At 39.5% G+C, this 12,559-nt stretch overlaps 1 protein-coding gene across 4 annotated transcripts in view; it reads right to left on the reverse strand.

Moving 5' to 3' along the window:
* DACH2 (dachshund family transcription factor 2) overlaps positions 1-12,559 on the reverse strand; it is a 310,852-nt gene that overhangs the window by 7,565 nt on the left and 290,728 nt on the right. For 2 of the 4 annotated variants that reach the window (XM_037408398.1, XM_037408396.1), the window contains exons 8-11: positions 11,566-11,711; positions 10,889-11,036; positions 6,785-6,904; positions 3,656-3,721 (exon numbers count right to left, since the gene is read on the reverse strand). In XM_037408398.1, the coding sequence (XP_037264295.1) occupies positions 3,656-3,721; positions 6,785-6,904; positions 10,889-11,036; positions 11,566-11,711 (480 nt within the window). Of the gene's footprint in view, positions 1-3,655; positions 3,722-6,760; positions 6,905-10,888; positions 11,037-11,565; positions 11,712-12,559 lie in introns of all 4 variants that reach the window. The other 2 variants (XM_037408397.1, XM_037408395.1) reach the window with 1 other exon arrangement.

Raw genomic sequence — 12,559 nt, forward strand, 5'->3', positions numbered from 1 at the left:
TATTCAGAGTTACTGAGAGTTTTGTGCTAAATCTCTGCCAGGTTGTTTCACAAATGGCAGGGCAGCAGCAGCCACCCTGGGTCCCGCTCCTGTTGCAGGCCCCGTGAACCACATTTCCTTCCAACTGCACTTTTACCTCAGGAAACTCTGCCTGCCTTGCTGCTGCCTCCTTCTTGAAATTTAGAGTCTTTTATTTTTTGTAAATTGTTATCAACAAGTATTATGGTAACCTCTATTTTTTAAAATTTTAAGATAACATTGCTTTGCTGATTGTTCCAATATCCCCTAACAATGAAATATAGTAATACAAAAGTTAACTAAGGTATAAACATGCAAAAGGAGAAGTCTCCCTGCGATCATAAAATGATGTTATTTTCTGTTCAGCAGTTCATGTTACTGCTGTTCATGCTAATTAATTAAAGGAGCTGTTGCTGTAATGTGCAAACAGGGAATCTGAGAAACTGAGAGGGCTTTTAGGTCTCGGAGTGAAGTTAAGTCAATCTGGGCGCGGGCAATCAAATGTAATGAAATCACTTGTCAGTGCTAAGCTTGCAAAAACTGTGAAGTTTGACTAGGGAGTAAAAGGATTATAATTAGATTTCCAATAGGATAATAACTAAATGGCAGAAAGCAGTAAAGAGAAAATATTACTTTGTTAGCTAATGGTGCTGCTGTTCGGTTTTAGTTTTTATCAGCACACTTGTAGTTGTGCTAATTTAATTTGCTTTTATCAGCAAAAATGCACTACTCGAATGGTACTTGAATGTCATTTGCAAAAATCATTGATCTGAAGGTGCACTTAATGACACCCAGTATGTTTATTTTATGTGAAACGGAGATTGGTTGATAAAATGGTTGATGCACTATCTTGCTGGCCCACAAGTGAGTTATGGGAGCAAGACCAGAAGGGTATCTGTGTGAATGCATCACCCTCTCCTGCACCACTCAACTATGCAGGGGGCTTCACGACTGCAGCAACTATTACTTTTCTATTCTGTCAGCTAAAAAGCTTCTCTCAGATCAAGCTATACTGGATGAGAAGATGGATACATACAGAGGATGGAGGTATTAAGACTGTGAAGTTCAAAAAAGTTTTAAGTCTCGCCTGCACAAAATTTCCGTTCAATTAATATACAGAGCATAGAGAAATGAGTCAACTAAATGGAAAAGATTTATAATGCAGATCAGAATCCCAGTATATGAACAGCTTGTGTTAATAAAATCACTTTAAGAAATGAGTATAAAATATGATACGACTTAATCACTGTGAAAGGTGGCTGTGCAGTATTTTGGTAATTTTCCTTTAAACCATCTTAAGGAGACACTGGCAGTGAAACTGATTGAATTTCAAAGGAAAGGCATTGTACAAATGATAGATTTCTGTCCAGCAGAGCTATTGACAACTGGAAACGAAAGGTCTGCATTGATGCTAAAGCTTTCTTCTGTGCAACAGAGAAGCTTGGAAACAGCTTTGTATTGGGAACATGTTCTGACCCTTCCTCCTTCCAGGGCCAAAAACCAAAGGCAGCAAATGAAGGGTGCAATAAGGGAGTGTGCGCTAATTGTTAAAGGCAGCAGTGCAACAGTAGCTGTCAAGTGCAAAAATTGTAATCAAAGCAAGAGAGAATAAAAAGATATTACAGCATCAGCATAAATAAAAATGAAAGAGATGGTGCTACAGGACAGAAACACTTTGAAATCTAAACAAGCTCTACAGAGAGCTCTTCAGAAACCTTTTTATCAGCTGAGAGTGCTCAGTGAAAACCAGGCTCAACTCACCACATGTTTACATATGAACATGACTACCACACCAAAACTGTCCCAGACGTCAGTGTACGCTGTCATTCATTACTGCAGTGAAGACAAGAGAGGCTTTGCCATTGAGGAGTACAGGACAGGTTTACATCTACTGCACAAGTGTTCTGCTTTCACAGAGGGGTACCAAGCTCAGAGGCATTAAACATAGTGGATATCCAGCTCTCCCTTTGTTCAGGCTTCTAACCTGAACAAAAACTCCATGATCCAAAGCCTGGTAAAACTAAAGAACAATGTAGTTGGGTTCAGACTGAAAACAAACCTGAAATAAAAATCATAAAATCACGAGTTTTTCTTGTATACCAATAGACTGCAGGAAGTGTAAGAAAGCTCTCTTAATTCCTTCTAGTGGGTAAACGGTCACTGCAAGCAGCTATGCATCACTTTACCCACAGTTATTTATAACCGTGTTTGATGGGAAGACACATTCAAGCCAAATGCAACTTTTTTTCATTAATTGAAAATTGAAATTAACTTCAATTTTTCACTAGATTCTGTCCAGATGCACCTTTGACTTTCAGAATCTTCTTGGAAGAGCACTGAGCACTCATCTCAGCAGGTATCATAAATAGATCAGAAACACTAGGAATATTTTGCTTGTCAAATTTAAATACAAGTGTCCCCAGTGCTTATTCAATAGTTTGATTATTTCTGGCAGTAATGATCTTCCAAACGCAGTATTTAGAGCACAACTCTAATCGTATGTGTACGTATATATACACACGTATGTTATATGTATATATATGCATTACAATAAAGCTGTGATTCTCCTTCGTAACACATAGCATATGAACCTAAAATCACAAAGAGACAGCAGTAAAAATATTTGAAAGCTTTCCTGTATAGATGACAGATGGACGACAGATGCATACCAGAGGTATGCAAAGTCAAGCTTTTAACAGTTGAGAAATGCTAGAAATTATGTTTGTATCTATAACTGTACTGCAGCCCTTCTTCTGTCTACACAGAAGGGGACTGTTTTTAGTTACATCAACACAGATTATTTTTTGCACATTACCATTACACGATTCGGTAGAAAGGGTGGAAGTGCTCTAAGAAGCAGCAGTTACATTGAAACAGGCAGCTGTCTCCAGGCTGCTACAGTAGCAGGCACAGAACTGAGTGGTGTGCAAGGAACAGGGCGCAGACGGAAGGGAGAAAGAGGCAGGTTTAACAGAAAACCAACACCACCAAGCCGAACTTTCTCCAAAGCCAGAGCAAATTGCTCAGACCAAATTTTATCACATGTGACTATGGATTTTCTGCGTGTCTCAAATAGGGTTCCAGTGGTAATGGAAATAACCCTTGAGATCTCTGTATCCCAGCTTCACTAACCGGCGATTACACAACGCCCTTACCTCACAGGCCTGTAGCTAGAATGCAGTTATTATTCTTTGGGAAGCACTCGGGCAAGACATGGATGTTCTCTATTTGCAGTCACTGAACAATGAGGAAAATGGAGCACTATGTAACTGCTCATAATGTGACCATGACTTTCCTTTTCCACCTACGGTTTATGTATTTTTTTGAAAACACCTATGATCTTCACAGGCAGGTAAGGATCAGTGGTAAAATATTTTAAAAAGATGAATCATATGTAAAATCACTTTTGAACTAAGTGCATGATAGCTAAATATGAGTTTCCCACACCTCTGTTAAAACAAATTTAATTTCTGGTGTTGTAAATACTGATCTTTCAAAGGTTTTCTGTATTGAACAGGAAAACAAAGTTGTGTGATTTATGTTTATTTTAAAGCATGAAAACTATTCTGCATTTTACTTGATTTTTAATACAGCTGATGATAAACATGTACGTGATGGGATGCGGTACATACTGCACCTTGCATTGCTGCACTGTCATGTTGGGTTCCGTTGTGTTCTATTTCCATATCTGGGATTCCAGCATCTGAAAGACAAGACACTGAAGATTAATGTATTCCCCTTTGCCCTTCTCTCATGCATCTTTAGAAAAATATTTATAGCAAACTAGGGTGATCTCCACATTACACGGTCTTGCATAAAACATTTGGTCTTCATAGAATTTTCAGTAGTAAATAGTTTCCAAAACGTGCATACTGGTCTCACAGTGAATTATTTTTAATGTGCTTCACATTTGTCTGATGACCAGATAATAACTAACACATTATATTAATATGTCTGTAAAATTCTCTTGGAGAATGAGGACATCTGACACATGAAAAATAAAAGTCGAAATGGAACTGTGGTAATATTAAGCTACAGTGACTCTCCTAGCCCTGCACCTGCGAAGTACAGAATAAAGGATATAGCCAATGCCAGTCAACGTGTCTGCGTGCGCGTGCCTATCAGTTTGTATGAGTGCACGTTACAGATAAGAACTGTGCAAACTGCACTTTAAAGACTCTGCTCAGGATGTTGTAAGCATGCATTATCAGCCAAAACAAAATTACATATGTGATATTATGTGAAACATTTCCAGATTTCTGAGAAAAGCTTTCCAAAATGGATTGTAGTCTTTTTTCCAAGTTGAGAGTCTCATAACGATACGCACTTTTGACCTATTTAATTTCCTATTGATAATACCTCTGTATGCACAGTCCTTTGGGGTGGGGGCGGGGCCTCAAACACCCCAGGGTGTTATGATAACAGATGCCATTATCCACCTCGTGCCAACAAGGATTAGCATGAAGGGTATGTGATTTGAATCCATGGCACCTCAAATCCTGGAGAAACATCTGCTTCCCTTGTAATACAGCACTCAGAAATTATAGTGAGGAAAAAAAGCCCACACCTGAAAGGGAGCTGTGGGTACAGTTCTGAAGATTTTCTGTTCTGGACTTTCTCAAGTAGAGAAGAGCTGTGCTGTTGCTTTCTCAGGTCCCTTTGGGCGAGCATCAGCATCTCTTGCAAAGATGCCGTTTCACGGTCACCCTGCAGCCTAACTGAACTCTGTCAAAGTAGGGCAACCCACTGAAGTGCAGTCCATATACAGAAGAATAGTATGAGTAATATCTTAGCAATATATGTTTAAGTGAAATACATGTGATGTATGCTTATATAGCCCTATAAATCTATACCATCAAATAAAAAGTATTTTCATGTATACAATTGTTTCTTATAAAATTATGAGTGACTGCTGTTACATTGGGTTTCCCTTATTCAGATTCCTGTTTTGGAGGAAAGTTCAGGGCACTGATCTATCAATCTAAAAAGGCTCTTTCTTTGCAAACCTTTCAGAGTCCATGTTGTATATATGTGTAAAATGACAAAGTCATCGCTAACTAATAACAGCATCTGTTAAATGAGACAGACCGTCGGAGTTAAATTAAAAATACTCAAAATAGCCCTTCACATTTTGTTGTCATAAAATTGTACCTGCAATTAAATTGTGGATTAAGATGCTAATGAGCTACCTGATTTGCATGTGCAATCAGATTAGCATGTAAATATCAGCTTCTTGCAGGCACTAACATATATATGACTACCTGAGTGTGCCTGCAAATCAAAATGTTAGCAGCCAGGCCCACAGTAGCAGATGTAAAGATCTGTTAATCACATTGCTGGCATGTTGGTACCCTTTAATTTGTGGCTTCCAGAACTGCTGAGCACTCCTAACTGTCATGCGAGTGGCAGGTGCTTACCAGCAATGGCAAAATCTGGGTGAATGACCTTACAGAATATCAGGAATTTAGGGTTTTTCTGACATTCATCTCAAGGTGCTGGCTGTATCTCTGGGATCCAACCTGGGTGCTTTTCTGACCCAGGGGAGGCGGTGAAGAGGTTTTTGCTGGCTCTGTCCACCCGCCCTCTCTTAGGTCATTGTCCCTTATCACGGTGCAACTGCCAGCTGTATATCCATGCCTGAATCACCACTATTTGCTGTCAGTACATCAGAAAAGCCAGCCAGTTCCTGGTTACAGTGATATGCTGGACTATAAAACCCAGCAGATGAGAATGCCTCTGAAAGATGTTGCTCTCGTACTTAAAGAGTTTATATCTCTTAGGTGCTCTAGATAAATCACAACTCGCAGTCCACTGCAGAGTGTTGCGATGGCAGTTCACGCACACAAGGCTTGCCCTAACTTTAAAAAAGTGTGGGTAGGCCTCACAACTGAGAACTCAAGACAAGCTAAACTCATTATTTTTACTCAGCAGTTCAGGCAGTTTTTGCAGGCTCCTTATGCTATTACGGCTCGGTTGCTAGCCGTGCCCAAAGCAGGCAGCACAAAGTTGTGGTAAAGGCTACCCGACATACAAATGCAGCAGAGATGGAGTATAACTCTGATTCGTGAGCCTCTGCAGAGACTTCGGGGTAGGGATGCACAGACTAAACCTTAGCTATGGAACCTAAAAATTAATTAAAACTCAACAAGGTGCAGTCTTAAAGATTCAAACTGAAGCTCTAAGCTTTGGCCAGAACCATCTTAAGCAGGAGAGGCAAATCCTCCCGCTACCCAAAACATAATCACCCTGTTTAGGAGATTAAACTGATTTGCTTTTGTTTCACAAGAATATTTGGGAAGTATTCAAAGCCTAGTCAGCTCTGAAAGCTGATACATATTTAACACACTTAATGGATCCTGAGGCTGAGCACACTTTAGCCAAACGGCTTTTAAAATGAAGCTCAGCAGTTCTAAAAATGAATCTGCTGGGAGAGAAGAGTTCAGAGAACCTTACAGGAACCAAATTTCACATTGTCTTAGCTGGCACCGTAACAGATTTTGCTGGTAATATATTCAGCATTTCTTGTCATGTCTGTGTAAACTGCTCTGTCTGTTTCTCTAGTTGCAGACATTTATTTTTTTAATTCATGACCCAGAGCACATGGCCTGAAATAGATTTTTAATTATTTCAGGAAAGGATTGTGGTTCTTCATTCTGAAATTTGCTTTGTGTATCATCTTACTTTTTGTCACTTAATTAAACATCATTTTAAGCTAACTGTGAAAGGCCAACTAAGACATTACCATTTAACATCCTGAGACCGTCACCTGATGTGGCCTGTTTAAGCGCCTGTTCCACTTGTTCTCTTCTCTTTGATTCAAATTCCAAAGCTTCCTGCAATTTTCTCTTTGCCTTTTTTTCTTTCTTCAAGCGTTTCTGAATTGTTGCTGAAATGTAAATATATTTTAAGAACGGCTGTTAAAGCACAACTAATATATAATGGTGACAGTAAATGAGTTTACGTTCAGTGTTCAAGGGCCCAGTTCCAGCTCAAGAAAAAACCAGAAATCTGGCTTGAAACTGATAGAAAAAACAAAAATAAACCCACCCACCCCAAGCCATATCCTGTAGTGAAACAATGAACAGTGTGAAAGGGCTTTAGATCTTCTTAAAGATCTGGAACTGCCCCATGGATTTAAGTGTCCTGACCAGAACCTAAAGAGTCTCAGCACCAGCCCCGTGGTTCATGTTACAAAGACTTCACCAGCCTGGACTAAATTCCAGCTACAGTTCTGCAGTTTGGTTGACCAGACCATTGGCTTAAACTGATTTCTAGCAACAGCAGCAATGTATATCCTCAAAATTAAATCCATCTCCCACCCTTCATTCTAATATTTTCCCTTGATGCTGAGAACTGTATTGCACCCTGCTCTGCCAGTAGTTTTATCCAGAAGGATAATCCAAACACACTGGTTATGTCTCTCCCTGACCACTCCTCATGGATGGAAGAAGTCTTCTGAATGTGTCAGAGATTTGGTTTAGTAATGGCTATTAACATTAAAAGGAAATTAAATTTATTTATCCAGGTGAACTACCTGTGTGCAGTGTTGGAGAATCTGAAACGCCAGCACCAATGGTGTACAGAGTGAAACCCCATGGAATTAGGTGGTCATTTTTTTGGTAAAAATGGAGCAGCAGCTGGGTTAATTTTGAAGCAGAATAACTGACATAACAAGAACCACTGCTCAAGACAGAAGCCAGGTGTAAGGCTATTGAGAAGATGGGTTGAGTGAGTACATACTCAGATGAAAGATCAAATGTGTAGAGAAGGGGTATATACTGAGTAACATAAGTACTTTAGCACTTCATCACTAGTGGGAGAAAAGAAGAGGTAAAGCCAAAGAAAGCAGCGAAACAAAAACGCATTGGGTGTATGCTGAGAACGTCAGAGAGAAATTAAAAGGAAACTTCCCACATAGAAAGCAGGTTGAAAACAAGCTTATAACACCCCGAAGTGAATCAAGTATATTCTCTTCATTAGCAATTTCTCCTACAAACTGAAGCACTCTGTAAAACGCTGTTCAGTAGCTGGCTGTTTAATATAGCTAACAATGCAATAATACAGTGCTCCTGTACAGCTCTGCATTAGATCTCAATGCACTTTACAGCATTTCATCTCTTTTAAAGACAGAAAGCAGAAACAGTGCCTTGACAAAGATCATCCACAGGCCATTGGTACAGGCACGTTAGATTTGGCAGAAAACAAAGTATTTCTGACTACTCTGTCTTAAACCCAACTATAAATAAAGTTAAAACTATAACTAGAGAATTGTATAGTATTAATTGTAGCCAGATGATCAATATCTTCGCTGAAAACTGCTGACATTGCTATGATTGTATTCCCTCACCTATATAAATTCAACCAATAAAATGCACCTTTTTAAAAGCCTTTTCTTTTTCAAATCCTGAATCTTAATCCCATATTTAACCTTATTTTTCACCAGCCCCAGGTTACCATTACATGGGCCAGAACTACATCTAAAATATCCACCTCTGCCAACAACAACCCTTCCTGTGCTCCTGCCGGCTAACAGACTGTCCTTATTATCCTTATTAAGCTACCTTTAATGGGCTCTTAAACTTTTTTTTCACCAGTGCTGCAAGAACACTCTCTTGTGTCTCTTCTTTGCATGACCTGCACTTCCCCTCCCTGGTTTAAACTGCTTGCTAGGATATCTGCAGGCCCGTCACCACGGTTCTGCTGAGTGTATCCTGCAGCCAGAAAATACGCTCCTCCCGGGCACAGCTCTTGTTCCAGGAAATCTGCCATCAGCTGGCACGTCTCATTGGCATGAGGAAGATTAGTTGGAGCTGAGGCTGATGCCCACGTACTTTCTCAGAACCAGCAGGAGAAGACTTTAAGCATGCTCTGGAAGGGGTCAAAGACCACTTCCACAGCCCAGCCCAGCTCACAGGGAAGCGCTACATTTCTACAACCCATCGCAGCTTGTGCAGAGGATTGAAGAATGCTCTTGTGTTGTGCTGCTTCAGTTCACGTGTACAGTTAAATTCCACAGAGCAGTACTTAATGCCGTGGATTCATTATGGAATCAAACAAATGGAGAAGTGATGGCACTACGAAAGGCAGGTAAAACTAACAGACTAAAAAGAGTTTGAGCTTGAACATAAACGCCCTTTTAAAATTACCATCTGTTTAGAGTCAAGTTTGCTAGTGCATACATTCTGGCAAATATTGCTCACAAGTATTGTTAAAATGAAAGTTGAATTTATGCAAGCACTATTTTGCAGTCTCATTTATTTGAATCTCCTGTATATTAAGATGCCTGTGAATTTCAAGTCACAAAATACTGTTAGAAAATTTACTAAAATATCTGGAAAAATTTTGGGAAAATCCACAGTATTTACATAACTTTTTGTGACCACTTGTTCATCTCAGTTCTTACTGACTTTTACAGATCGTTCTGGATTTGTGAATGCTCCAGGCAGGGGAAAAAAACCAAAAGGATACTATAACATGGGAAATCTCTGAGAGACTTAGTGAATTATGAATGTCAGAATGTGATCTGTAGAACACTGGAAAATTGAGCAACCCATGTGAAAAAGCCTACCTCTGACTTTTTATAATAATTAAGATGTGCATGTGGCAATGACCTAAAAGACAAACAATTCTGAGGATATTGATTATTGGTGAAATTCTCTTTTGAGCCATAAGCCAGCAAAGTCTACGCATGGCTTAAGGTTTTTGTTGACTTAAATGTAACTCAGGAGGTGCATAGTGTGCTGTCTGCCTGCAGGGAGACAGGTTTAATTTATAGAAATACAGCAGTCTCATCCACACGTAGGCTGGGGTGATGCAACATTTCTGAACACCCCCTGCAATTTAACACCTTCCACAGTATTTATTGACCCTTCACAACTTGCCTTAGAAGCGCCCTCCTTTGTTGCCTCTTACTGAGACTCGGTGCTGCAGACAGCTCTGTTCTACACACCTAATTTCAATTCAAAACGCACAGGAAGATAGTCCTTGGCACCTACATTTTCGGTCTTATCTAGTTTTATCTTTCTGATTTCATGGATGTAATCTAGATGTAGCTTTTGGCACATAAAGTACTATTCCTCTCCTTCAGATGCAGATTTGAATTTTAAAAAGAACATTGCCTTCTTTGCAATATCACAGCGAAAAATTCAGATTTACCAATTTAATTGCCTGTTACTATCAAAAGCTTCTAAACAGTCATGGTTTTGTCTTAGAAGGCCCCATATGGGGAACGCTATTGTATCTCACTCTACTGACAGAAAAAAATAAATATCTAGGGTTATTTGCTTCAAGTCTTGCACTTAGGTGGACAGTTTCTCGTAGTTCCATCTATTTTGTGGCACTGAAGTTATCGACAAGAAAAACTGGGGGAGTAGCTCCTGAACTACAGAACTGTGGGCTAGATAAGTACTAAGGTAATGAAAAAAAATCACCTAAATACCCAAATTACAGACATATTATCTTTCTCACAGTAAGACTGATTCTCAATGCTTGAAGGATAATAGCAGAAAACAAAAGAAATTAAAGCTGTCAAATGAAGAAATCGGGCTGGGAATACACAGGCGGATGGGTAATAATACATGTGAAAGCCATGAAACTGAATCAGCTTTCCTCCACAGATCCTGCCAAAACTCTCTGCGGCCAGTTGCCCTCCAGGAAATAATCCTTCAGTCACTGTTCTCTCTGCTTACAGAAAAGTGTGCTTCATTCTGTTTTTATTAAATTTAAATCTTTCATTACCAGTGCTAGTCCACTGCTGCATTACACTGAAGTATGAATGTCAGTTAACTCCAAGTCCTCAACAGCTCCAGCTGGAAATGCCAAAGGGTTATACATTTAATAGATATCTAAACTTGATTTTTCATTCACTCACCTCTGCTTTGCAGCTCAGCTGTGAGTTGCCTTTCCAAGCTTTCTCTCAGCTCTCTCTCTCTACAAAGCTCCATCTTTAACTCTTTCTTTTCCTGCTGTATCTGCTTTTCCTGGACTCTCGCATTGTCCACAGCCACCTTCAGCAGGCCCTAAAACACACAAATGTAAGATCTGAAAATACCATTTTGTTCCAGCAGTGATAAAATTAATCCATTTCTTTCTTTTATACCCTCCAGGAAAACAGAAAAATTAAAAGCAGGAACCTATAGACCTGGAATGCAACTGGGCACCTGGAGTAGCTAAATGTCATATATGAGCAATCTGGTGGCATGGAATCATTCAGTATAGCTTTTGCTAATTCATCCTATGGATGCGGTTTATTACAAACGGAGTGCCGTATCATTGCTGACCTTGGTCAACTGAAGGGAGAAGCAGAAGAGGAATAATGAGACTGGTGAATTCTAATATGACCATTATTGCCAACTATTAAGTCAAATAGACAACATATGGAACCCTTTCACAACCGATAATGCCAGACAGTGGAAACCTAAGCATTACATTAAATAAAAGAAATTAGAATTGCAGATACAATGTAGTTTCTGAAACTTTTTTAAAGAGACTGAAAAAGAAACACGTTATCTATCATGACATAGCCTGGCCCTATAGAGAATAATTTACCTGAATGTTGGTTAATAGTGTTTCTACTGATGACAGACCATCAGCAAAAAGAAATGGCGCCGGAAATCCAGGAGGCAAGGCCTGTCCAGCCAGTTGGACTTTATCTAAGGTTGGTTTCATTATTGGAATGGCAATTTGGACCTCTTCTGTAAAGATAGGTTTAAAAGCAACATCAGAAGGCATTGGAAATATAGATAAATGTAATTTCTAATAACTAGCATTTTGTTTACCTGGAAGTCAAAATACAAGCGCATTAGTAAAACTGACATTGTTTCAGTCTTTGGGCAGCTGCGATTGTTGCTAAGGTAAGTTTGCAAAGTAGTACAGAACAACAATAAATATACCGAATACTATAACACAGCTTTAATAGAGTATAAACTATTATATCTCAAATTCTACAGAATTATACTACAGAATTATAACAGTATTACGCAGTTCATTAAACCTGAATGACCTTTCTCCATTCTATGAATGTTTGCCATTCTGTGATGTGCATTTTTTGTTGCTATAACCTTGACAAAATTCTGATCAAGAAACGTATCGCATCTCTTCACTCCTTTAATATTACCCTTCCCATACTCAGCAGTAAATAATCTCCACTGACTCATCCCCTCCTGCTTAGCTAGCACCAACTCCACGTTGTCAGTAAAGTGTCAGCACAGGTTTTCTTAACAAGTACCTTGCTACTGTCAGCCTTTCTAGTCACAGACAGTAGCCAAAAAAGCTCTGCTGAGCTGTCTCAGTTTATACCAGAGGTATATCGAGAGGCTGGGTGGCGAGGGTCCCAGGAGCAGCCGGGGAGGAGAGAGCGCTCCCCTCACTCCTGCGATGCACTGCACAGAAAACTAGAGCGATGCATCTCTTACAAACTGTAGAATCAGGACCTCGTAGCTCCCCCTCCACTCGTTTCAAATAGATCATGTTGTTACAGATCAAGATGTGCACAGACAGTAGAAATGTGTGTCTGGAAAGAAATAACATCAGTAATAATTTC

The sequence above is a fragment of the Falco rusticolus genome, chromosome 14 (genome assembly GCF_015220075.1).
Source record: "Falco rusticolus isolate bFalRus1 chromosome 14, bFalRus1.pri, whole genome shotgun sequence".
Lineage (NCBI taxonomy): Eukaryota > Metazoa > Chordata > Aves > Falconiformes > Falconidae > Falco > Falco rusticolus.